At 48.3% G+C, this 27500-nt stretch overlaps 3 protein-coding genes across 8 annotated transcripts in view; 2 read left to right on the top strand and 1 right to left on the bottom strand.

Annotated features, from left to right (window-relative positions):
- LOC123763004 (ligand of Numb protein X 2) overlaps window positions 1–27500 on the bottom strand; it is a 281655-nt gene that overhangs the window by 69635 nt on the left and 184520 nt on the right. Inside the window, exon 1 of one of the 6 annotated variants that reach the window (XM_045749917.2) lies at window positions 21165–21610. The exons of the other annotated variants lie outside the window; for them this stretch is intronic. The gene's annotated coding sequence lies outside the window, so the exon portion shown is untranslated. Of the gene's footprint in view, window positions 1–21164; window positions 21611–27500 lie in introns of those variants that run through there. 6 annotated transcript variants of the gene reach the window in all.
- Window positions 1996–11234, top strand: LOC123763067 (uncharacterized). Its single transcript, XM_069300884.1, has 9 exons — window positions 1996–2048; window positions 3126–3322; window positions 4350–4496; window positions 5413–5653; window positions 5911–6057; window positions 6365–6457; window positions 7617–7847; window positions 9530–9654; window positions 10315–11234. The coding sequence occupies exons 2-8, from the start codon at window positions 3144–3146 to the stop codon at window positions 9617–9619; spliced, it is 1128 nt and encodes a 375-aa protein (XP_069156985.1). The 5' UTR covers window positions 1996–2048; window positions 3126–3143; the 3' UTR covers window positions 9620–9654; window positions 10315–11234.
- Window positions 19463–24583, top strand: LOC123766170 (mucin-5AC-like). The gene is made up of 2 exons (XM_069303619.1): window positions 19463–19679; window positions 22053–24583. Exons 1-2 carry the CDS (start codon window positions 19463–19465, stop codon window positions 24581–24583), a joined length of 2748 nt encoding a protein of 915 aa, XP_069159720.1.

Genomic DNA, 27500 nt, shown 5'->3' on the forward strand with positions numbered 1-27500 from the left:
ACAACTTCACACACAAATTAGGTGTCTACCACTCACTACTCTTGGGGTGATGAACACATTCATAACCGGCTATCAACTCGTAAATTGAAAAACAAAATACCATCTTCGTATCTTGAGGTTATCTTGAGATGATTTCGGGGCTTTTTAGTGTCCCCGCGCCCCGGTCCTCGACCAGGCCTCCACCCCCAGGAAACAGCCCGTGACAACTGACTAACACCCAGGTACCTATTTTGCTGCTAGGTAACAGGGGCATAGGGGTGAAAGAAACACTGCCCAGTGTTTCTCGCCGGCGCCTGGGATCGAACCCAGGACCAGAGGATCACAAGTCCAGCGTGCTGTCCGCTCGGCTGACCGGCTCCCTGCTAATCCATCACTATTACTGTTACAGGAGGTCCCCCCCCCCCATCACCCCCACAATCCCTCCAATCGGTTTCCACAACGACCTTCCCCTGTATAGCTGTGAAAGGGTTGGCAGGAGACACGAGGCGCGGAGGGTGTGTTAGTTTACTTCACCTGCCACACACACACTGGTGGCAGCCGTAGTGGGGTCTAAGACCTGAGAAAAGTTGGGGCGCCTCTACGTCATCGCAACCCATCCCATCCTGTGAGAGTGAGACACAAGAGAGGGAAGGAAGGAGGGGAGTGATATACAAGGAGTGAGGGGAGACCTGGTCAGACAGCAAAGGATAACCAAGGCAAAGGGGGAGTGAGAAAGATATAGGAGGTTAGTTAATGGTATCATAAAATAGTAGTGAGAGAGGCAGGGGGAAATGTCTGTGTCTGGGGATATATTACTCGCTCCTCCCTCACTTCCCCTCCCAAATCTCGTATCTATCTTGAGGTTATCTTGAGATGATTTCGGGGCTTAGCGTCCCCGCGGCCCGGTCCTCGACCAGGCCTCCTTTTTCTTACCCTTAACCTCACCCCAAACTCAGTCCCTCATCCCCAACCACACTATCGCATCCACAACCACACCCCCTCCCCCCTCCTCCCTAAACCACAAGCTTTAACCCCGCCACCACTGGCAGAAAAGCGGTGTGTGGCAGACACCACAACACCAACCACGCCCACATTTAAAAACACGCGCACATAAAACATTCACACGAAAGAACTTTATTCGAACCAACTATGATGATCCTTTTGTTTAGCGTCGCGTGCTGTAAGTTCAGAGTTCATGATGATGGATGTAAGCGGAGGGGTGAGTACAGAGGAGAGGAGGAAAAGAGAAAGGGGAAGTGAGTAAGGAAGGGATTACATAGTGAGGACGAGAATTGTAGAAATGGGAAAAATATAGATACATGACAGCAGGCGGGCTGTCCGCCTTGCTGGCACAAGGTGTCTTTTATAAGCTAAGCTTATCCCCTATTTGCAAGCGTTAACTAGGCTGTGTGTGTACATATCAGATGTTTTACATATATTTCAGAATATATCGCTATACAATGATGAATGACTTGGTCCATGGCTATACGCATGCGCTGATGCCAGGATCCACAAAGAGAACCATAACTTGGCTCTTCCATGTTGGGTCATGTTTCAGGTCAGGCCGGGGTTTTTAACGTCGTCGTAATTTTCAAGCGTGCTTGCGTGTTCGGGAACGCAAGCACACGTCATGGCTTGTTGGAAGAGCTATTATCTACACTTGGAATTTTATAGTAAAAGTTTTGGATTCCTACGAATGCATACAAGCTCTAGGGCCGGCAAATAGGGAATAGCGTTTCAGGAGGAAACGAGGCGATAGAAGGAAGAAGAGGGTAGAAAAGCAGGTAAGGAAGGGGGAGGAAAAATGTAGGAGTTATGAGGATAGTCTCCATGCAAGGCAGTGAAAAGCAGAGCAGTAGTCCCCATGCCACGCAGTGACAAACAGTGCAGGAGTACCCATGCACGGGAGTGTTGTGAGGGGAGAAGGGGTGATGGGGGCCACACTCCGCCCCACCACCAGTCACTCACCAGCCGGCACCAGCTCCCGCTGCACTCCTCTCCAGCTGTGTGTGTGAGTGTCCTGCGGTGAACACTATTCCCTCACCCTCCGTTCTTGTCGTGACTATAATGTACGTAGTTTTGGTGGATACAATTTTTAGGGCACTACAGCATGGTCAGTGAGGCAAGTTGTCTGTCCAACAATACTGCACATGCCCGCGCTAAGAGGATGGTTTTCTTCGAGACTACATTTAATAACTGATGACGGTTCGGACCTCTAAGTACGAGGCCTGGTCAGAGACCGGGCCGCGGGGACTGTAATCCTCTGATTCTTCGACAGGTATACGGAGAGGGTTCCAAGAATTCTACGTCCCGAGCCCGGCCTGTGTCCAGGCTCGACTTGTGATAAAATATTCCTTTTGGACCAAGTTATCGAACAGTGCGTCGCTCTCTAAATGCGTCACCAACGCAGCCCGTCTTCTAAACACACCCAAAAGTGATTCCATGCACCCGCCAATTTCCCAGGCGTTTATGAATGAAAATCGGTTTACACACGACTCGCAACTGATTTCGTTCTAACACTTCCGGAACAAGTGCTTCACTGACGAATTTTGTTCGAACCCCAACGCTGTAAATGCTTCACCCACGTAATACAAATACAAATAATCGCCAACAGAATCTAAACACCTAACCTAACCAGTGCCTAAATATGCACAATATGCCAATATATAGTTTCATTTATATTTGAGAAAAAGTTGTTTTGAATGAACAGAAAGTTAAAATTGCTGAATGCGTCTTTGGGGTCGACCGCTGGATATTCTATCCATGGTCTGGATAGAATATCCAGACCATGGACTTGGTCTGAGGACGGGTTGATTCTCTAGGATAGGCTGAATTGTACCTGGATGGGATTCTGGGAGTAGTTCTATTCCTCAAGGCCGGCCCGGGGCCAGGCTCGACTTGTAAGCCTAGTGACGCTATCCTCAAGAATGCGTTTTTTAAGGACAGGACACTAGCCGTGGCTATGTTGTAACTCACTACCACCACACACACCATACCCACCTGCAGCTACCACTATACACAACCTTGCCCACACGTCTACTCCCCCCCCTCTAATAACTACCCTACTTCACAACACTACCCTCTGCCCCTTCCACCCCTCCCATATAAAGACAACACTGCCAATCATCAATTCCCTATATTTGCAGATTCTAATCACAACTACCATGCCATTGACGTCGTTGATGACTGTGATCTTGGTTGCCGAGCTGGCCGGCTTGGGTTACGCCAGAACAGTGCACGTCAACTATTCGCCCGTGCCTGTAGCAGCAGCAGCAGGGGCAGCTGACGTAGGCCCCGGCGGCCTCGCCAGTCCTCTCTACGATAAAGACGCCTCCCTGGACAGGTAAAGCAGCGTATTGCTTCTCTAAACACGACGACCGCTCGGCTCCTGGGCCTTGTGTCAATATTATTAGGGTCGAGGCAAGTTTGTAGAGTCTAACCCCTTCCACCCGTCACTTCGTCCGTCCTTACTTCTCCCCCTCTCTTACTCCGTATCCCTCCCTCTAACCCCCGACCCGTTCTATCCTTAAATTCCGTCCGCGTCCAGTCCCGTTCCTCTCCATTAAGGCCATCAATCAATCTCACTCACAAGAGGCTTCATATCTGCCTCGCTGTGAAGACTTTAATTTCTCAAGCCGCGGGCGTTGAGCGCGAGGGATGCTCTGTGGCTTCTGCCACGCCAGAAGCCCCAGCAGTGAACACCACGGAGCCTCCTTGAGCGCCAGTCCCGCCGTTCCAATACTAATAATATTACCGGCTAGATTTGTTAGGGACGATAAGGATAACGTAACTTGTGTGAGGGCGTGTCTTCCCATATGATAACATACACGCACAAGCGCATACTGTACATGCACAAGCGCACACTGTACACGTACCCATTCACAAAATGTTACATGCGTACAAAATGTTACATTACTGCCGCCACCATTTCACTCGGTCTTTCCTGTGGGGGTTTGTGTTTGGTCAGCGCTCTGGGCTCTAGTGGCAGATCAGATTCCATCTTAAAAACAGCTTGGAAACTTTAGTCAAGTACCTCGCATATTTCCTCTTCATTCTCCGTGGGCCTTCTTTCTTGTATAATTCATTCATATTCATTCATTCATTCATATTCATTCATTCATTCATATTCATTCATTCATTCATATTCATTCATTCATATTCATTCATTCATTCATTCATATTCATTCATTCATTCATATTCATTCATTCATTCATATTCATTCATTCATTCATTCATTCATTCACACACACACACACACACACACACACACACACACACACACACACACACACACACACACACACACACACACACACACACACTACAGACAGACAGACTGTGTGTAACTATTTCCTGGTGCTTTCAACAGCGCCCCAGAAGAGAGAGCAGTATCAGCGACAAGCAGAGACCCGTCATCACACAGCGAGCGGCTCCAGCACAACGCCCTCGACGACCCCTTCAACTACGACTACTCTTACGGCGATCCTCACTACGACTACAACACCAATGAGAGCAGGCGAGTCTTGGTGTGAGAGAGGAATGAATGAGAGGCAACCCGCGGCAGTTGCCGGGTCTGTAATGGTCCCGTACAAACACGTGAAGGCTGAAAGTAAAAGGGAGCACTAAGCCAGTATAACTATATTGCCCCCTGGAAGGTGCACGAGGTCAGAATAACTTAACGGGGGATCCAGATAACCGGACTATCGGGGATCGACCAATGAGAGAGCGAGACTTGCTGTACTTTACGTAATCCATCAAATTGTAAACAAATATTAAGAGCAAATAAAGTTTCCATAAGGGTTAGATACTGCGTGAAGGTAAACAATATATCGTAAGTAATATTTCACGTAAACCTTGTTGAGAATCAGTGCCGCTTTTACACTATGGTCCGCGCTGGCAGCAGCTGTGATAGTGGCCAAGCAACCCGTTCTCGCACTTTCGTATAGTCAATATTGACTTATTAAATACGTGCATATGTGACATACTGAACATACTAGTTTACCCTGAAAAGCTTCATAGAAAACACCGACCTTACCTAACCTTCTTAGTATGTTAAGATAAGCATCTTATTGCTTCGTAATTACAATTATTACTTAACCTATTATAGGTATAGGTTAAGTAATAATTGGGCCAAGGTACTATTTACCAAGAGGTTCGATCCCATTGTCTGAAGGATGACGGCGAAAGATCAGTCAGCTTCACAATACCAAGATGCTAAATAAGGCTATTGATTGGCGGTCAATATTCACTGACGTATGTATCCTACTCAGCAGTTAGATGCAAACATTAACGTGCTTATTATCTGCGACAAATTATTTTGAGGGCTAAAGTACTGTACTTATAAAAATTTGTATTGTGAAAAAGTCCATAGGGGTAAGTTATTTATACACACACCTTTGGAGCACTTAAGATTGACTTGGCTTTACCTACAGACCCACTGAGGAAAGGGACAACCCACTGCTCACTCCCAGCACCCCCGAGCTGGTAGATGTTACCGCCAGACCCACTGAGGGGAGAGGGAACCCACTGCCCACTTCCGGCACACCTCAACTAGATGGTGACGACGACACCGTCTACACCACAACTCCTGAAAGTGACAACCCCGACGACGACGTGGCTGACGACACGGGTTTCTTTAGTGCTTTCCACTGGCTGCAGTCGCAGTGGAAAAAAGTACGTCTGGCTACTGTCGATGTTCGTGCTGGAGTTGCAGGTACGTGCAACTCCAGCACGAACTGGAGTTGTACAATAACTTGCAAGTTGCACACACAATAAGTTGGAGTTAATAACAGCTGCAGGTATATCACAGTACCTGCAGCTGGAGTACTGTAATATAATGTGGGAGTAAGGTTGTCAACAAAGATATCACCAGTTACAGGACAACACGCATCAGAAAGATCAGGGTAGGAATGTCGTGTCTCTCTCACCAGGCCGAGGTGAACATACAGCAGATGGAGCAGCAGCTGCAGGAGATGAAGAAGAGCGTGACGGAGTTTATACACATGTTTGGTGACCTGGTGGAGGAAGGAGCAGAGTACTTTATACACAAGTTGAGGCAAACAGCCACGAAAGTTAATGTAAGTCGTGTCTTCCATTACCAACACCTTTATTTTATTCCCACCCATCCACACATGTTAACCCCTTCCCCGCACCCCTCCCTTTTATCTGGCTCCCAAACAGATTCCCCCCCACCAGCTCCCCAACTCATCGGAGTCCCCATGAATCACCTAGCTTCTCCCCTTAAGTACCCATTATATAGTCATAATGACTTATCTTTACTGTTATACAGATCCTGAACACATTATGGTGAGCATGTACAGTTGGCCAGTGTGTGTGTCAGTGCATCATACTGATGGTGGTGTGTGTGTGTGTGGTGCTTTACAGAGCCAGGGGGCGCTGGTGCTGGAGAAGCTGCGCCAGAGCTTGAAGGACGGTAACAAGGAGGTGGCGGCCCTCTTCCGCCTCATTGGCCTCAAGGTACCTTCCCACACTCTTCCCTGCTGCTGCTTCCTCCTTCCTACTCATCTTCTCTTCTTCCTGCTCCTTTATTCAGAACACTCGTGCATCGAGCTGTTCCTTGCATGCTGCTAACGCTGAAGCAGTGCACAGAGCCACGATAACCGTACACAACCGCCCCGCAAATAGCTCTTTACACGTTTATTATTATTTACCCTTTGACACACTCCCTGGCACTTTTAACGGTATATTATGCACGGGTGTTTTTGTGTGCTCCTCTTTCGTGTGCCACTGGAACAATTAGCGCTGCTCGAGCTCATGCCGTGACTAAGTAGTGCTGAAAGGCACCCGTTAAGTTGGCTGTTCAGGCTGGGAGATTTTAGGAAATGTCTTTCTTATGCTATGCACGCATTACGTAACACAGACCCGGAGACACGGGCAGAACTTAGGTTCTCCCAGTGAAGATCAATGAACGTTCCTCTTTAAGACGGACCTAGAGAGAGAGACCTTACGTTCTCCCAGTGAAGAGGAACGAACGTTCCTCTTTAAGACGGACCTAGAGAGAGAGACCTTAGGTTCTCCCAGTGAAGAGGAACGAACGCTCCTCTTTAAGACGGACCTAGAGAGAGACACATTAGGTTCTCCCAGTGAAGAGGAACGAACGTTCTTCTTTAAGATGTATCTTGGGACACAGACCTTACGTTCCTCACTGAAGAGCAGCAAACGTTTTTAAGTTACGCACGTGGGAGCAAAAGTCCACAAAGTGCAACGTACCCTTTCCTCTTTATATATATAAAGTAATTCTGGCCCAATTTATATTTCTTTTGCAACGTAGCTTTAAGCCGTGATATTCTACATGATTTTTTCTGATATCAACATTTCATACCAGTACGAGTCATTGTACATTGATCAATATAGAGTTTGTGACTATCTTGATAATACAATTCCTGTACCTAACCTGACTAACAGTTACTGTGCCTGTACCCTGATCAATAGATAATTCTTGTGACTGTATCCTGGTCAATAGATAGTTCCTGCGACTCTCCTTATCAGTAGAGCGACCCCCGATACTGTATCCTGATCAACACAGAATACTTGGGTCTGTATCCTGATCAACACAAGAGTTCCCATGGATGTTGTTTGATCAATACGATTAACTATCTTCTTACCCCTATCGTAGGTACGGGAGTGGTCACTGCGCCACCAACAGCAGGATGAAACAGTAGGGGCAGAAGACGAGGCACAGGAGGAGGAGGAGGAGGACGTGACAGGGAAGTCAAGTGAGGCCGGGATGGTACCCGAGCACATGGTATCCCAGTACCAGCGAGGCGGCGGCGGCCTGGAGCACAAGATACCAGAGGACGCTCATCCCCAACGAACAACAGTGGGGGATATGCCCAACCTCTTCCAGGTGAGTCCCGACAACGAAGGTTTAACAATATATAACCTGCCTGTTATATATCCTGCCCGAAACGCTGCGTGTACTAGTGGCTTTACAAGAGTGTAATTACTGTACTATGCTATGTATTCTCACAAACCCAATGTACCTTCTTGTATATAAATAAATAAATATATAACCAAACAACTGGCCAAACAGAAGCTCGCTTTTAGTATTTTGTATAGTAATGCTGCCGAGCTGCAGCTGCGAGACGGATGTCGCAATATTTTAGCAATGATGAATGTTGCAAGGTCTTCCAAGGAGGGAGAGAAAGAAATAACTTCACTGATAGAGAGCAAGAGTGAGGGCTTGGGAGTTAATTTTGCAGATAACGTCAGCTTGTCTTCCATTCACTAAGCACGTGGAGGGAGAACTGACATTTTTTTTCTGAGGAATATTTTCAAGATGGGATGTATTAATCTCTTACACATCTGGATGACTTAATCAACATGAAAGAACTTCATGAAGTTTATAAGCATCTCGGAGGCTGATTCTGTTGTAGAAACAGAGCTTTTCCATGAGAAATTAAATGTTGCCGATTGACTAAGGATATTTACGTAATTCTCTTCCGTGTTGCAAGAAACTTGTTTACAAACGTTTCCACGACTGTTGCTACCACTAGAGGCTGGTGGATCAAAATCTAACTCAAGAAGCATCAATGCGTCAAAGAACATGGCTTGAGTGGTTAAAGCATCATGTTTATGTAGTAGAATGTGTTGATATGTAGGTTATCATCTTGAGGTTATCTCGAGATGATTTCGGGGTTTAGTGTCCCCGCGGCCCGGTCCTCGACCAGGCCTCCACCCCTAGGAAGCAGCGTGTAGCAACTAACTCCCAGGTACCTATTTACTGCTAGGTAGCAGGGGAATCAGGGTGAAAGAATCATTTTACCCATTTGTCTCCGCCTCCATCGGGATCGAACCCGGAACCTCAGGACTACGAATCCGAAGCGCTGTCCACGCAGCTGTCAGGCGCCCTAGGAGAGGTAACTTTAGTATCTGGAGAAAGTGCCTTACCTCTTGGGCTATCGGGGATCGAACGTCGACCCTGCAAGAACCGAGGTCTTCGTTGGACCGACCAGTCCAAGTAGATGGACAGGATGTGAAGCTGAGTTGTGAGGCTGTTGGTGTGAGCAGAGTGCATGCAAGAGGGATGGCAGAATTCATCAATTATTAACACAAGAACAAGGGGGAAAGATCAAAGACTCGAGAAGTTTGGTTATTGAATTAATGTTGAAATACTGTACTACTAAGGATTTATAAGTATCCCAGTGTAAGTGTACCCTGGTATTGGGGCTCCCCCCCAAGTACAAGTGCTCCCCCCCCCCCAAGTACACGGGCTCCCCCACACACCCCTAGTACAAGGGCTCCCCCCACCCAAGTACAAGGGCTCCTTCCCCCCCCCAAGTACAAGGGCTCCTCCCACCCCCCCCCCCCACCCCCAAGTACAAGGGCTCCCCCCAAGTAGAAGGGGCTCTTCCGCCCCCGCCCCCCCCCCTCCCCAAATAGAAGGGGCTCCTCCTCCCCCACCCCAAGTACAAGGGTTCCTCCCTCCCCAAATACAAGGGCTCCTCCCCCCCCCCCCCAAGTACAAGGGTCCCCCCCCCCAGTACAAATGTACCAGTGAATACAGACATTAACACAGTGTTGCTTCAGGACCCGACTGTGATGCAGAAGATTGACCAACTGGTGAAGGCGGGCATCCTAACGAGGGAGGACATACAGGCAGTTCTAGGAGCGGTGTAGCTCTTGGTCCCCTCCATCACCGTCCCCACCACCAGGCGAGTCCTCCGCCTCACCCACCACCTGTTAACCTGCTCTTGTATTTACTACCACCTCAAAAGGATACTCACAGCCTTGTACAAAGTACTTGTTGAACAAATGAAAATATATTTTTAAGACTATTGGATAAATATCCAAAATACCTGACCATTTTCTCCATTATACAGTATTCAAAATGTATTTGTACCAAAGCAATTGGTATTTAATTGATCGCTCTGTGGCTTCGATAACATGAAGACACTTCCAATAGCCGTTTAATAGGCTGAGGTTAAGACTTAGGCTGAGGCTAAGACTTAGACTGAGGCTAAGACTTAGGCTGAGGCTAAGACTTAGACTGAGGCTAAGACTTAGGCTGAGGCTAAGACTTAGACTGAGGCTAAGACTTAGGCTGAGGCTAAGACTTAGACTGAGGCTAAGACTTAGGCTGAGGCTAAGACTTAGGCTGAGGCTAAGACTTAGACTGAGGCTAAGACTTAGGCTGAGGCTAAGACTTAGACTGAGGCTAAGACTTAGACTGAGGTTAAGACTTAGACTGAGGTTAAGACTTAGACTGAGGCTAAGACTTAGACTGAGGCAGCCCTAAGTCTCAGTAGACTTAGTCTTCCCACCACACCCTCACACTTCGCTGAGTGTTAATTATTATTATTTTCTTTCCACAGACGGGTACAGGAGTTGATTTGCCAACTGCATCTGTAGGTCAAAACCAGTGTTGTAATAGGTTAAGATTTGCAGACTTATCGTCAATAAAAAATGTTGAATAAATATAAAATTATATATATATATATATATATATATATATATATATATATATATATATATATATATATATATATATATATATATATATAAAACACCTTAACCACTTGGACGAAGATTTGAGGCGTCACGTTACCCTGCAATAAATTCCATTTGCAAACAAACATTAGCTTCTTTGCAAAAGGAACCAGATTGTCTAATATACTACCTTCATAAGCTTTGGAATTCACGCGTCCTCGAATTTTAAGAAGACTATTTGTGAATAAAAAAAATGTATAAAGATGTAGAATACAAAACATGGAAGACGACGACACTGATAAAGGACCAATAGTGTAGCAGAGTAGTAGTAACCAAACTGAAAGTATTATATTTAGACAAAAATAACGAGAGAGAGAGAGATTCAGGAAAGAATTTACCAAGTTGACAGAGCTGAGGCCAAAAACAGGGCCTGAGGCACTCTGCTCCTGGTCACGTCGGTTCAGGCAATTATGAGGGGTCAAGCGCTAAGCTGGTAGGATTATATGGTACCTGGGAAGGTCTACGCGTACGGATCGAACAAAGAGTGCCCAACCACACTGGGACCATCTGGGATTGAACGCTGACTCTGCAAGAAGTGAAGTCATCACTGAACGGTCCACGTGGATGTACTCTCAGCAGGTAAAGAAAACTTTGCTCTCCATGCTCCAAATTCACCAGACTTTCCCAATACTTAATGATTAATACAACATTTTGCAGAACGTAAAGAATTGGCGAGAGAATTGGCGCGTTCCAATATATTTTATTTGTTGTTAATTAATGAATTCCAATAAATTCGCTGGTCTTACCATTTGCTTTGTTTTCGTCCAAGGATTTTCCGGTCATTATTTTTAACTAAAACTAGTATACAATTTTTGACGCAAGAATTCAATAACCATTTGCCATTTAATGCTTTTTTTTTAACATCCGGCATTTTGTTTTTTTTATTATCTGCCAAATACTGTCGTTTGAGGTAAGAGTATTTGCAATGCTGTCTCTATAACTCTGGCACTCCTTCAAGACTGAGCAGTAGAACAACACATGTGCACTTACATCGCATCAGGCTTGGATGCCTCATGTGCATGGGAAATAGGCTTACAGGTTCCGGAAGATGAGAGGAAATGTCACCACTGTGGAGAAATGCCCGACAGACCACGAACATTATCTAACACAGTGCACAGTTACAGCCACAACAGACCACTGGAACATTATCTAACACAGTGCACAGTTACAGCCACAACAGACCACTGGAACATTATCTACCACAGTGCACAGTTACAGCCACAACAGACCACTGGAACATTATCTAACACAGTGCACAGTTACAGCCACAACAGACCACTGGAACATTATCTACCACAGTGCACAGTTACAGCCACAACCGACCACTGGAACATTATCTACCACAGTACACAGTTACAGCCACAACCGACCACTGGAACATTATCTACCACAGTACACAGTTACAGCCACAACCGACCACTGGGAACATTATCTACCACAGTACACAGTTACAGCCACAACCGACCACTGGGAACATTATCTACCACAGTACACAGTTACAGCCACAACCGACCACTGGGAACATTATCTACCACAGTACACAGTTACAGCCACAACCGACCACTGGGAACATTATCTACCACAGTACACAGTTACAAACCCAATAAGGTTTCAACCAAGATTCAACAGAGCAGAAAAGGTTGTTAAAAACATTGGGTATAATCTTACTCAAGCGACCATACAGTCACACACTCTTACTCCGTCTCAGTAACACGTAAAACTTAGTAGGCCAGCCAGAGGCTTAGGGGCCCGCGCAGGAATATCTCTGCCCCCCCCCCTCCCCCATTTTTTTTTATTCAAGCTCAGCAGCTTCCTTATCGCCTTCCTGACACAATAACACAACGTTGTGACTCTCAGTCTCACAATTGTTGACTCGCGTAACCACGCCAGGTCGGACGCAAGACCACACTATACATGAGAATGAAGTGTAACAGCATTAATCAATGAAACTAACATCCCACTATTTTCACACACTACATTTCAATAGCAACAGGAGAGAGAGAGCGCCTTTACTACTGCTAGGCATTCACTTCTTTCACAGCAGTAGGATAGATTTCTGAAATAAGAGAATACAGAGAACATATACGGCACTCCTAAATTATTAGAACCATCACGAGAGACGAGACGAGAGAGGGTATTAAATAATATATACATGAAAGATACTGGAAGAACAGGTTCCAAATTTACGCAGCAGAACAAAGACATACTGGAGCTAATGATATGGAAGGAAATGCATAATAGAACCAGTGAGGAGTAGAGGTGCCACAGGCCCAATCAGAGAACACTGTCTGAACATGAGAGGTCCACGGCTGTTCAATACCCTCCCAGCAAGCATTAGGAATATTGCCGGAACAAAAGTGAATTTCTTCAAAAAGCAATTAGTCACATTCCTGCGAGAAGTGCCGGACCAACCGGGTTGTAGTGAATGTAGCGTCCCCTGCCCACACACTCCCCTCCTAGAGAGTAGGTTTGTGGCGGGAAGCAGAAGCACTACACATTAAACACCGTTTTGGAAAGGAGCAAAGCGAAGACCTGTAGGGTGGAGGGATGGTGGGAGAGTAAACATTGGATGACGGAGAGTGGATGACAGAATGGATGGGGTGAGAGATTGATGGTGAGTGAGGCGGCCGTGAGGACGAGAGATGAACTGACAAGAAAAAAAAACGAGAGGAATTCAAAGGGAGAAAGGAAAGAAAAGGAAGCAACAAAGGTGTAATAGGGAGAAAGGGGGGAAGCGACAGAGAGAGAGAGGAATAGATACCTGTTGTTGGTTTAGAGAATTTTTCCAATTGTCGAAGCCCCGGCCACGAGCAAATCTTCCCTCCTACCGTATCCCACTTCAGTAAGTTAGTTTTACTGGCTAGAATAGAAACAGACCAGCGACCATTTTCCTGCCAAAGATTATTACAAAATTTCTCTTCTCCGTTACACGGCAAATTGTGAGCACTCAGAGTCGTTCCTTAGTAAATCAACCGATTATTACCTAAGCATTCCCAATAAATTTCTACAGTCGCTTCACCCCCAGGATATTTATACAACAAAACAAATACAATAAGGAGAGCGCAGCCTCCACGCTGATAGCAACTACATAAATCGTTTACCCCCCCCCCCCCAACCCGGACAGTCAGGGAAGCAATCTCTCGCAGTTCCTCGATGGTCCAAACACAATCAAGATTCAGTGTACAAGGCGTCTGGAGAGAGAAAAACTGCTTTATCTTTAAAAGAAAAATCGGCAAAGTTTCCGACACGAACACAGGGGAGGGGACACACACACACACACACACACACACACACACACACACACACACACATGAGAAGGATTAAAACAGAAGAGGACTGTTTGAGGCTTCAAGAAGACCTAGACAAGCTGAAGGAATGGTCGAACAAATGGTTGTTAGAGTTTAACCCAACCAAATGTAATGTAATGAAGATAGGTGTAGGGAGCAGGAGGCCAGATACAAGGTATCATCTGGGAGAGGAAATTCTTCAGGAGTCAGAGAAGGAAAAAGACTTGGGGGTTGATATCACGCCAGACCTGTCTCCTGCAGCACATATCATGCGGATAACATCAGCGGCATATGCCAGGCTGGCCAACATACGAACGGCATTCAGAAACTTGTGTAAAGAATCATTCAGAACTTTGTATACCACATATGTCAGGCCAATCCTGGAGTATGCAGCCCCAGCATGGAGTCCATATCTAGTCAAGGATAAGACTAAACTGGAAAAGGTTCAAAGGTTTGCCACCAGACTAGTACCCGAGCTGAGAGGTATGAGCTACGAGGAGAGACTACGGGAATTAAACCTCACTTCGCTGGAAGACAGAAGAGTTAGGGGGGACATGATCACCACATTCAAGATTCTGAAGGGGATTGATAGGGTAGATAAAGACAGTCTATTTAACACAAGGGGAACACGCACAAGGGGACACAGGTGGAAACTGAGTGCCCAAATGAGCCACAGAGATATTAGAAAGAACTTTTTTAGTGTCAGAGTGGTTGACAAATGGAATGCATTAGGGGGTGATGTGGTGGAGGCTGACTCCATACACAGTTTCAAGTGTAGATATGACAGAGCCCGATAGGCTCAGGAATCTGTACACCTGTTGATTGACGGTTGAGAGGCGGGACCAAAGAGCCAGAGCTCAACCCCCACAAACACAACTAGGTGAGTACAACTAGGTGAGTACAACTAGGTGAGTACAACTAGGTGAGTACAACTAGGTGAGTACACACACAGACACACACACACAGACACACACACACAGACACACACACACACACACACACACACACACACACACACACACACACACACACAGGGTATGTTCTCTAAAACAGCGATGGAGTATTTTAGAGAACATGTTCCTGTACCTTCACACCGTCGAACGGGCTCACCATAGCCCGTGCTACTTGGAACTTTTTGTTCCAGGTAGCTAATCTTAAACAACAAACAACAACGACATGCGAAGCTGTACAACCGATGCTCTGATGTACTAACAGTAAGAATTATAACGAATTGAATTATACAATAACTATAATAATTATATATAATCAATAAATAATTCATATATACAATCTTGCAAATTAAAATATTAGTAACTGATGTTATTACATTTAGATATTACACTAAATAATTCTACTTGTCAATGGATCCAGTCGAGGGCTTTTTCTAATATTTACCTCGTCAGCAATGTGGGACTTGAACTTTGACTTGTGAAGTACGAGGTCAGTACTGTACCATCCACGGCCACCTTGACCACAACAAGGAAGGCATTAAATAAAATTTACAAACCTCCCGTTACACGACTTACAACCTAACCAGGATACAACACCCGCTACACAACCTAACCAGGATACAACACCCGCTACACAACCTAACCAGAATACAACACCCGCTACACAACCTAACCAGGATACAACACCCGCTACACAACCTAACCAGAATACAACACCCGCTACACAACCTAACCAGGATACAACACCCGCTACACAACATAACCAGGATACAACACCCGCTACACAACATAACCAGGATACAACACCCGCTACACAACATAACCAGAATACAACACCCGCTACACAACATAACCAGGATACAACACCCGCTACACAACATAACCAGGATACAACACCCGCTACACAACATAACCAGAATACAACACCCGCTACACAACATAACCAGAATACAACACCCGCTACACAACATAACCAGAATACAACACCCGCTACACAACATAACCAGAATACAACACCCGCTACACAACCTAACCAGAATACAACACCCGCTACACAACCTAACCAGAATACAACACCCGCTACACAACCAAACCAGGATACAACACCCGCTACACAACCAAACCAGGATACAACACCCGCTACACAACCAAACCAGGATACAACACCCGCTACACAACATAACCAGAATACAACACCCGCTACACAACATAACCAGAATACAACACCCGCTACACAACATAACCAGAATACAACACCCGCTACACAACCTAACCAGAATACAACACCCGCTACACAACCTAACCAGAATACAACACCCGCTACACAACCAAACCAGGATACAACACCCGCTACACAACCAAACCAGGATACAACACCCGCTACACAACCTAACCAGGATACAACACCCGCTACACAACCTAACCAGGATACAACACCCGCTACACAACATAACCAGGATACAACACCCGCTACACAACCTAACCAGGATACAACACCCGCTACACAACATAACCAGAATACAACACCCGCTACACAACCAAACCAGGATACAACACCCGCTACACAACCAAACCAGGATACAACACCCGCTACACAACCAAACCAGGATACAACACCCGCTACACAACCAAACCAGGATACAACACCCGCTACACAACCAAACCAGGATACAACACCCGCTACACAACCAAACCAGGATACAACACCCGCTACACAACCAAACCAGGATACAACACCCGCTACACAACCTAACCAGGATACAACACCCGCTACACAACCAAACCAGGATACAACACCCGCTACACAACCAAACCAGGATACAACACCCGCTACACAACCAAACCAGGATACAACACCCGCTACACAACCTAACCAGGATACAACACCCGCTACACAACCAAACCAGGATACAACACCCGCTACACAACCAAACCAGGATACAACACCCGCTACACAACCAAACCAGGATACAACACCCGCTACACAACCTAACCAGGATACAACACCCGCTACACAACCAAACCAGGATACAACACCCGCTACACAACCAAACCAGGATACAACACCCGCTACACAACCAAACCAGGATACAACACCCGCTACACAACCTAACCAGGATACAACACCCGCTACACAACCTAACCAGGATACAACACCCGCTACACAACCAAACCAGGATACAACACCCGCTACACAACCTAACCAGGATACAACACCCGCTACACAACATAACCAGGATACAACACCCGCTACACAACATAACCAGGATACAACACCCGCTACTCAACATAACCAGGATACAACACCCGCTACACAACATAACCAGAATACAACACCCGCTACACAACCTAACCAGGATACAACACCCGCTACACAACATAACCAGGATACAACACCCGCTACACAACCTAACCAGAATACAACACCCGCTACACAACATAACCAGAATACAACACCCGCTACACAACATAACCAGGATACAACACCCGCTACACAACCTAACCAGGATACAACACCCGCTACACAACATAACCAGGATACAACACCCGCTACACAACATAACCAGAATACAACACCCGCTACACAACATAACCAGGATACAACACCCGCTACACAACATAACCAGAATACAACACCCGCTACACAACCTAACCAGGATACAACACCCGCTACACAACATAACCAGGATACAACACCCGCTACACAACATAACCAGAATACAACACCCGCTACACAACATAACCAGAATACAACACCCGCTACACAACCTAACCAGAATACAACACCCGCTACACAACCTAACCAGGATACAACACCCGCTACACAACCTAACCAGGATACAACACCCGCTACACAACATAACCAGGATACAACACCCGCTACACAACCTAACCAGAATACAACACCCGCTACACAACATAACCAGGATACAACACCCGCTACACAACCTAACCAGAATACAACACCCGCTACACAACATAACCAGGATACAACACCCGCTACACAACCTAACCAGAATACAACACCCGCTACACAACATAACCAGAATACAACACCCGCTACACAACATAACCAGGATACAACACCCGCTACACAACCTAACCAGGATACAACACCCGCTACACAACATAACCAGGATACAACACCCGCTACACAACATAACCAGAATACAACACCCGCTACACAACATAACCAGGATACAACACCCGCTACACAACATAACCAGAATACAACACCCGCTACACAACCTAACCAGAATACAACACCCGCTACACAACCTAACCAGGATACAACACCCGCTACACAACCTAACCAGGATACAACACCCACTACACAACATAACCAGGATACAACACCCGCTACACAACCTAACCAGGATACAACACCCGCTACACAACATAACCAGGATACAACACCCGCTACACAACATAACCAGGATACAACACCCGCTACACAACATAACCAGGATACAACACCCGCTACACAACCTAACCAGGATACAACACCCGCTACACAACCTAACCAGGATACAACACCCGCTACACAACATAACCAGAATACAACACCCGCTACACAACATAACCAGGATACAACACCCGCTACACAACATAACCAGGATACAACACCCGCTACACAACCTAACCAGAATACAACACCCGCTACACAACACCGAGGCGCCAAACCAAAGTATTAGAGCTGGCGTACACGGTCTTAATCACCACCTGGGCTGGTATTTTTACAAGAGCAATAGTCTCCTACACTCAGGTGGGGTGTTGGTAAACCTCCCCGAGAGGGTCTTCCCCACTTACGTGATCGTCCCGCCACACTTGGCTCAGGTGTGGGTGGCGTCAACACACTCCAGATACACACAATCTCTCAAGTTACCTCCTCCCTGCGTAGGTTATTTGCTCGCTCTCCCTTGCATTTTATCTCCTACTCCTTTCACTTCCCAAATATTTGAATATATTTTGTTGGTCTGCTGCTCTGGTATTATGATAAGCAAACAGCAAGAAAGTGACATGTGGAAGTTTAATACTTTCTTTATTGCCAATTCTGCCCCCCTTCCTTCCCCCCTTAGGAGGCCTTGTGTTTAAAATTATTGGTACGTCTTTCTTTCAAACTGGCGCAGCAAAGGTGGTCCTCAAATACTTTTTTTTTTGTCAGCGTTAACGCCTTTCCTGCCTTCTGGACCCCTAATAAATGCCTTACGTATAACAAGAGGAATTCCTTTTGTATAACATTTGTATAACTCGGTCCTTGTGTGTGACGCGGCTTCTCAAACCCTGATGCTATAACAAATAATTTCTTGTGCGGTTAAAGTTATATTTCCAAATTTCAGAATCCTTTCCACATTCCATTTCCCCCCCCCCTTAACCACCACCCATTCCTACCAATACCAAGCCTAATGGCCCCCCCCCACCAAGCCTCATGGGGCCCCCACCAAGCCTCATGGGGCCCACACCAAGCCTCATGGGGCCCCCATCAAGCCTCATGGGGCCCCCACCAAGCCTCATGGGGCCCCCACCAAGCCTCATGGGGCCCCCACCAAGCCTCATGGGCCCCCACCAAGGCTGATGGCCCCCACCAAGCCTCATGGCCCCCCCACCAAGCCTCATGGCCCCCCCACCAAGCCTCATGGGCCACCACCAAGCCTCATGGGCCCCCACCAAGCCTCATGGGGCCCCACCAAGCCTCATGGGCCCCCACCAAGCCTCATGGGGCCCCACCAAGCCTCATGGGGCCCCCACCAAGCCTCATGGCCCCCCCACCAAGCCTCATGGGCCACCACCAAGCCTCATGGGCCACCACCAAGCCTCATGGGCCCCCACCAAGCCTCATGGGCCCCCACCAAGCCTCATGGGGCCCCACCAAGCCTCATGGGGCCCCCACCAAGCCTCATGGGGCCCCCACCAAGCCTCATGGGCCCCATCAAACTGGCACTGTCAGAAGACGTGAGCAGTGTTTGTTGTCATGGCCGAGGAGCCGGCACAAGAGTGCTCAAGAGATAAACAAACTGAGCCAAAGACAGCCGCAGAGGTCAAGACAGTGCGCATGCGCACAGACCAATTATAACTCCTTGTTCATATACAATGTTTGTACATTTAGTGTCGAGTTACTTTACACATTTACAGTAAACTATTTGCCTGATAAAAAATAACAGTAGCATAACATGTAATATCTGTAATTATAACCTGTATACTCAAGATTAAGATTTAGAAGCTATATTTATCAATGATTTTAAAATCATTACACTTGTCAAATTCACAGCCAAACTGTTTCCGTAACAACTTACAGAAATTGTTAAAATAACGGCTGAAGTAAACAAAGTCTGAATCAGTCTAAATCAAACTTTACACTTTAGACAGAATAACATTTAACTTAAAAATTGAAAATGATATATATTGGAAAAATAAAAATGTAGTTTACTGTTGGAGCAGAGAACAAATACTGCCACACTTTACATCACAAACGTGGGATAATGTGCCGATAATTTAAAGGATTAATATAAACTAATCATTCAGTGAATTTGTATAACAAATGTTGCACCCCCTCAGCTTTCTCAATCAGCAAATTCTTGGGCTATCTTGGATCATAATCACTCCCAACAGTTCAGGCAACATAGATCTGACTTCAATAGAACTCAAAACGCCTGGTAGTAAACCATTTCTTTGTGGCAGTAGTCCCTTCAAAACTCCAAATATTCAGCTGTGTGCGTGCGTGCGTGTGCGCGTGCGCTTTTCCTTTTGACTAGTGGTTTGATTCCTTGCTGTATACCTGCTACACCATTAGTTATAATATATATTATATTATACTGAAAAAAATAGACAAGCCGGTTTCGTTCTAGACACAATTGGGGATCCCAGGTTATGTTCCCGGGCAGGGCAGAAATCGTTGGTCACGTTTCCTTTCACCTTGTGCCTCTGTTCACCTAGCAGTGAATAGGTACCTGGGATTTAGGCAGCCGTTGTGGACTGGGGGGGGGGTGCACCTAGAGTAGGTGAACACGCCTTAAATAAATGTAAATAATTGCAGCGCAAATGATGGGCAACTACGGACAGAGGTCCCTCCTGTCTGTCTGTCTCTGTCTGTGTTCCTCCCTCCCACACAGGAAGGGACACAGACAGGTAACCCAGACGCCATAAACTGATGACGATAAAAACAACAAATATATATATAGCCTATATTCTCAGCTCTTGAACGGCGAAGAGATTTATGGAATCAAATGTCGACCACGCGGAACTCAAAAGCCTTCGGAACCCATGCACCAGTTGATTAAGGGGTAGAGAGGCGGGACCCAAGAGGCGTAGCTCACTTCCCTCAGGTATAGCTTGACGAGAAGACCAGACTGGAGAGACAGACAACCACAAAGAGGCAAATTCGAAAGAGACCCCCAAGGAATAAGAAGAGAGAGAGGATAACAAGGAGGAGAGGAGTACCTTGAGCTAGCGGAGCGGGGAGACGAGGCTGGTGTAGAGGATCCAGAGGATCATCAACAGCACCACCAGGATGGCGTAGGTCACCGCCATCGCGTGTTGTTCCGTCCCCTGTGCCATGGTCCACCGTCTACTCTCTCACACACACACGCACAGCACCCAAACACGGCCGCTCACGCCAACAGGTGCAAATGTTCGCAGGTAATTAGCGTTATCTTGACACACACACGCGTTACCCCAAGACTTCCTCTGCGTTAGATATTTTTTTGCGGGATGGACACCAGCACGAAAATGAAAACACAGCAGAGGCGGAGCGGTCAACCACAGCACGAGAATACTGCGAAGACTATGGCTCGCGCGGGCGCAATGTGACGAACAAATGAATGGTTAAACGCTGGACTGGAGGAGACGGGTAGTGGCGGAACGCCGACGGGTTAATGCCCAAGGAAGGAACTGAACCAGGCTACTCTGCCTCTCTCTCACACACCTCCACCCCCCACCAGATACAACCCCCCTCCGCCCCCACCACTCATCCACCCCCAGACACAAGCCCTAAAGCCCCTTTACCACCCCCATCCCCCCCTACAAGCACCCATACATGCCCCCACGCCCAGCTAATCCTCTTGACGCCTCCATTTCACTGAAAAATATTCACATTCGTCATTCACTGAGTTTACGACTTGCTGTCAGAATTTTTCGGCCATCACCTGCCTCGGTCACAGCGCCACGAGCGAAATCATGTGCATCATACCTAAAACACAGGAATGGAGGAGCGGGCTACAGATAAACACACACACGGGGTGTTTACTCTCCCGCCTTTTAAATCACACAGCTAATTGAAGATAACAGTTTTTGTCATATACACTCAACACATCCTAATAAACAACTCAGAAGTGCCCACAAACAAGACACGAAGAGTGCCCACAAACAAGACACGTCGAGTGCCCACAAACAAGGCACGTCGAGTGCCCACAAACAAGGCACGTCGAGTGCCCACAAACAAGGCACGTCGAGTGCCCACAAACAAGGCACGTCGAGTGCCCACAAACAAGGCACGTCGAGTGCCCACAAACAAGGCACGTCGAGTGCCCACAAACAAGGCACGTCGAGTGCCCACAAACAAGGCACGTCGAGTGCCCACAAACAAGGCACGTCGAGTGCCCACAAACAAGGCACGTCGAGTGCCCACAAACAAGGCACGTCGAGTGCCCACAAACAAGGCACGTCGAGTGCCCACAAACAAGGCACGTCGAGTGCCCACAAACAAGGCACGTCGAGTGCCCACAAACAAGGCACGTCGAGTGCCCACAAACAAGGCACGTCGAGTGCCCACAAACAAGGCACGTCGAGTGCCCACAAACAAGGCACGTCGAGTGCCCACAAACAAGGCACGTCGAGTGCCCACAAACAAGGCACGTCGAGTGCCCACAAACAAGGCACGTCGAGTGCCCACAAACAAGGCACGTCGAGTGCCCACAAACAAGGCACGTCGAGTGCCCACAAACAAGGCACGTCGAGTGCCCACAAACAAGGCACGTCGAGTGCCCACAAACAAGGCACGTCGAGTGCCCACAAACAAGGCACGTCGAGTGCCCACAAACAAGGCACGTCGAGTGCCCACAAACAAGGCACGTCGAGTGCCCACAAACAAGGCACGTCGAGTGCCCACAAACAAGGCACGTCGAGTGCCCAACAAACAAGGCACGTCGAGTGCCCACAAACAAGGCACGTCGAGTGCCCACAAACAAGGCACGTCGAGTGCCCACAAACAAGGCACGTCGAGTGCCCACAAACAAGGCACGTCGAGTGCCCACAAACAAGGCACGTCGAGTGCCCACAAACAAGGCACGTCGAGTGCCCACAAACAAGGCACGTCGAGTGCCCACAAACAAGGCACGTCGAGTGCCCACAAACAAGACACGTCGAGTGCCCACAAACAAGACACGTCGAGTGCCCACAAACAAGACACGTCGAGTGCCCACAAACAAGACACGTCGAGTGCCCACAAACAAGACACGTCGAGTGCCCACAAACAAGACACGTCGAGTGCCCACAAACAAGACACGTCGAGTGCCCACAAACAAGACACGTCGAGTGCCCACAAACAAGACACGTCGAGTGCCCACAAACAAGACACGTCGAGTGCCCACAAACAAGACACGTCGAGTGCCCACAAACAAGACACGTCGAGTGCCCACAAACAAGACACGTCGAGTGCCCACAAACAAGACACGTCGAGTGCCCACAAACAAGACACGTCGAGTGCCCACAAACAAGACACGTCGAGTGCCCACAAACAAGACACGTCGAGTGCCCACAAACAAGACACGTCGAGTGCCCACAAACAAGACACGTCGAGTGCCCACAAACAAGACACGTCGAGTGCCCACAAACAAGACACGTCGAGTGCCCACAAACAAGACACGTCGAGTGCCCACAAACAAGACACGTCGAGTGCCCACAAACAAGACACGTCGAGTGCCCACAAACAAGACACGTCGAGTGCCCACAAACAAGACACGTCGAGTGCCCACAAACAAGACACGTCGAGTGCCCACAAACAAGGCACGTCGAGTGCCCACAAACAGGACACGTCGAGTGCCCACAAACAAGACACGTCGAGTGCCCACAAACAAGACACGTCGAGTGCCCACAAACAAGGCACGTCGAGTGCCCACAAACAAGGCACGTCGAGTGCCCACAAACAAGACACGTCGAGTGCCCACAAACAGGACACGTCGAGTGCCCACAAACAAGACACGTCGAGTGCCCACAAACAAGACACGTCGAGTGCCCACAAACAAGACACGTCGAGTGCCCACAAACAAGACACGTCGAGTGCCCACAAACAAGACACGTCGAGTGCCCACAAACAAGACACGTCGAGTGCCCACAAACAAGACACGTCGAGTGCCCACAAACAAGACACGTCGAGTGCCCACAAACAAGACACGTCGAGTGCCCACAAACAAGACACGTCGAGTGCCCACAAACAAGACACGTCGAGTGCCCACAAACAAGACACGTCGAGTGCCCACAAACAAGACACGTCGAGTGCCCACAAACAAGACACGTCGAGTGCCCACAAACAAGACACGTCGAGTGCCCACAAACAAGACACGTCGAGTGCCCACAAACAAGGCACGTCGAGTGCCCACAAACAGGACACGTCGAGTGCCCACAAACAAGACACGTCGAGTGCCCACAAACAAGACACGTCGAGTGCCCACAAACAAGGCACGTCGAGTGCCCACAAACAAGGCACGTCGAGTGCCCACAAACAAGACACGTCGAGTGCCCACAAACAGGACACGTCGAGTGCCCACAAACAAGACACGTCGAGTGCCCACAAACAAGACACGTCGAGTGCCCACAAACAAGACACGTCGAGTGCCCACAAACAAGAGAGAATGCTCGGGTAGCCATGGAAGGCACCTCCCCGGAAACCCCACATACCCAAAACGAAGCTCAGCCAATCACTCGTCCTAATAATAGCTAATGGCCGCGCCAGCGATGAGGATAGCCATTATCGTCAGTCCATTATTGGAGCGGGGGAATGATGGGGAAGGCTGGTGATAACGAGGGCACGAACCCTGCGGCAGTGTGGTTGGTTGTGGTTGTAATGGTGGTGGTGGACCGTAGTGGGCTTGGTAGCTGGTGCATTAATGCTGGTAGTGATTGTAGAGGTGGGGGAGATTAACTGTGGTTACTGCTGCCGGAGGAGTGGGTGACAACGGGGGTCCTGGGGTGACAACGGGGGTCCTGGGGTGACAACGGGGGTCCTGGGGTGACAACGGGGGTCCTGGGGTGACAACGGGGGTCCTGGGGTGACAACAGGGGTCCTGGGGTGACAACGGGGGTCCTGGGGTGACAACGGGGGTCCTGGGGTGACAACGGGGGTCCTGGGGTGACAACGGGGGTCCTGGGGTGACAACGGGGGTCCTGGGGTGACAACGGCAGCCGTAGCTGTTTGCTGGACATGGATGGAGCAGCGTGGATAGGACGAGCTCATTAGAGAGAGGTGCGGCTAAGCGCTCATCTGGGACGCCGGTCCAGCATCCAATACTGTTGTACCATTGCCTGTACCTATGACCCACCAAGTGCCGCGTTAAACTGTCCTCTTTACTGACATGTCTGACGAGTCATTAGCCGTAATTATTGGCCCATATAATGATTTGAATAGCCATGTCAATCCATGGTGATAGTCGTGTCAATCCAAGGCGATTGATAGTCGTGTCCAAGATAGTGAAAGTCGTCTATCCAAGACTGTGAGAGTCGTGTCTAGCCTTGTCATCAACCTGCCATTATTTCTCTCCTCATCAATTGTTTAATATATTACCATCCCCCACGACAAGTGTACAAGTGACTCGGCATATCACTGTCTTCACCTCGGTGGATCTGATCCCCGGTGGAAGCGGAGACAAATGGGCAAAATGTTTCTTTCACCCTGATGCCCCTGTTACCTAGCAGTAAACAGGTACCTGGGAGTTAAACAGCTACTACGGGCTGCTTCCTGGGGGGGGGGTGTAATAAAAAGGAGGCCTGGTCGAGGACCGGGCCGAGGGGACACTAAAGCCCCGAAATCATCTCAAGATAACCTCAAGATAACCTCAGCTGCTCCATCTCTTAACCAGAAAAAGCGAGGAACAATACATAACGAAGGATTAGTTTGGGCGGATGTATACAAGAGCTGCCCCGCCTGGGCCAGCAGGCCGCCTGTAGTGTCCCTTATCTTAATGTTCTTATGACTGAAGTGAGAAAAGAAGGATAATAAGCAGCAGCAGAATTAGTGGATTACAGCAGGTGTTAAAAGGGGGTGGGGGTAAGGTGGTGTGCTAATCCTGGCCACCTTGAGGCGTGCTGGACGCGGTGTTGGCCCGCGCCACCCTCGGTAATGTGACATTGACGTCCTCTTGATTATATTCACGGGGTAAACCTGTCAGCTAAGTGGGAGTGGGGCACCAACCTCTGCCCTCTCGGGGTACCGCCCAATGCAGGGTACACACACCCCCCGTGTGGTACCGCCCCACTCCGGCAATTACTGTGCAGTTAACAGAGGCAAACAGTAGAGCAGCGGCGCCAAAGGGTCCCTCCCTGCCCAATGCTCGAACCTGGGGCCCATATCGCCGACAAGGTCAGGTGTATAGGTCGCCGACAAGGTCAGGTGTATTTCAATTTCAATCGCCGACAAAGCGAGTGACGAGGGCGCTATCCGCTTCACAGAATCGACTGCAAGATTGTTCTTACAAGTGAAGAGAAAGAGACCTGGGCATCACAACGCACCTGCCTCCAGCAGCACACACAAACCGGAAAACATTACATTTGTAAAGACAACTCGAGGAGCCGGTCGGCCGAGCGGACAGCACGCGGGAATTGTGATCCAGAGGTCCTGGGTCCGATCCCAGGCGCCGGCGAGAAACAATGGACAGAGTTTCTTTCATCCTATGCCCCTGTTACCTAGCAGTAAAATAGGTACCTGGGTGCTAGTCAGCTGTCACGGGCTGCTTCCTGGGAGTGGAGACCTGGTCGAGGACCGGGCCGCGGGGATACTATAAAAAAAAACGAAATCATCTCAAGATAACCTCAAGATAACCGAAACTTACCTAAGAACTGGCGTCAGAACTACGAGTCAATACACACTTGGTATACCATTTGTCACAATAATTCTACAGTGTGCAGAGCCAGACTGGACACCGCATCTCCTCAAACATTAAAAGAAATAGGCCTACCTTACCTTGAAGTTACCTTGAGGTCATTTCGGGGTTTAGCGACCCCCCCGGTCCGGTCGTCGACCAGGGCCTCCTCGTTGCTGGACTGGTCAACCAGGCTGTTGGACGCGGCTGCTCGCAGCCAGACGTATGAGTCACAGCCTGGTTGATCAGGTATCCTTTGGAGGTGTTTGTCAAGTTCTCTCTTGAACACTGAGGGGTCGGCCAGTTACGTCCCTTATGTGTAGTGGAAGCGTGTTGAACAGTCTCGGACAAGCTCATAGTTAAGTCTCATAGCTCATGCTATGTGACTTAAGAGTTTAGATACATGATTTCTGAATACAGAAAAAACACCTAAATCTTTGTGGGCCAGTAACCTGCGGCCGAGTGGGGCCAGTAACGTGGGGCCAGTAACCTGCGGCCGAGCGGGGCCAGTAACCTGCGGCCGAGCGGGGCCAGTAACCTGCGGCCGAGCGGGGCCAGTAACCTGCGGCCGAGCGGGGCCAGTAACCTGCGGCCGAGCGGGGCCAGTAACCTGCGGCCGAGTGGGGCCAGTAACCTGCGGCCGAGTGGGGCCAGTAACCTGCGGCCGAGTGGGGCCAGTAACCTGCGGCCGAGTGGGGCCAGTAAC

This window comes from Procambarus clarkii, chromosome 5, assembly GCF_040958095.1.
Source record: "Procambarus clarkii isolate CNS0578487 chromosome 5, FALCON_Pclarkii_2.0, whole genome shotgun sequence".
NCBI classification, from domain to species: Eukaryota; Metazoa; Arthropoda; class Malacostraca; order Decapoda; family Cambaridae; genus Procambarus; species Procambarus clarkii.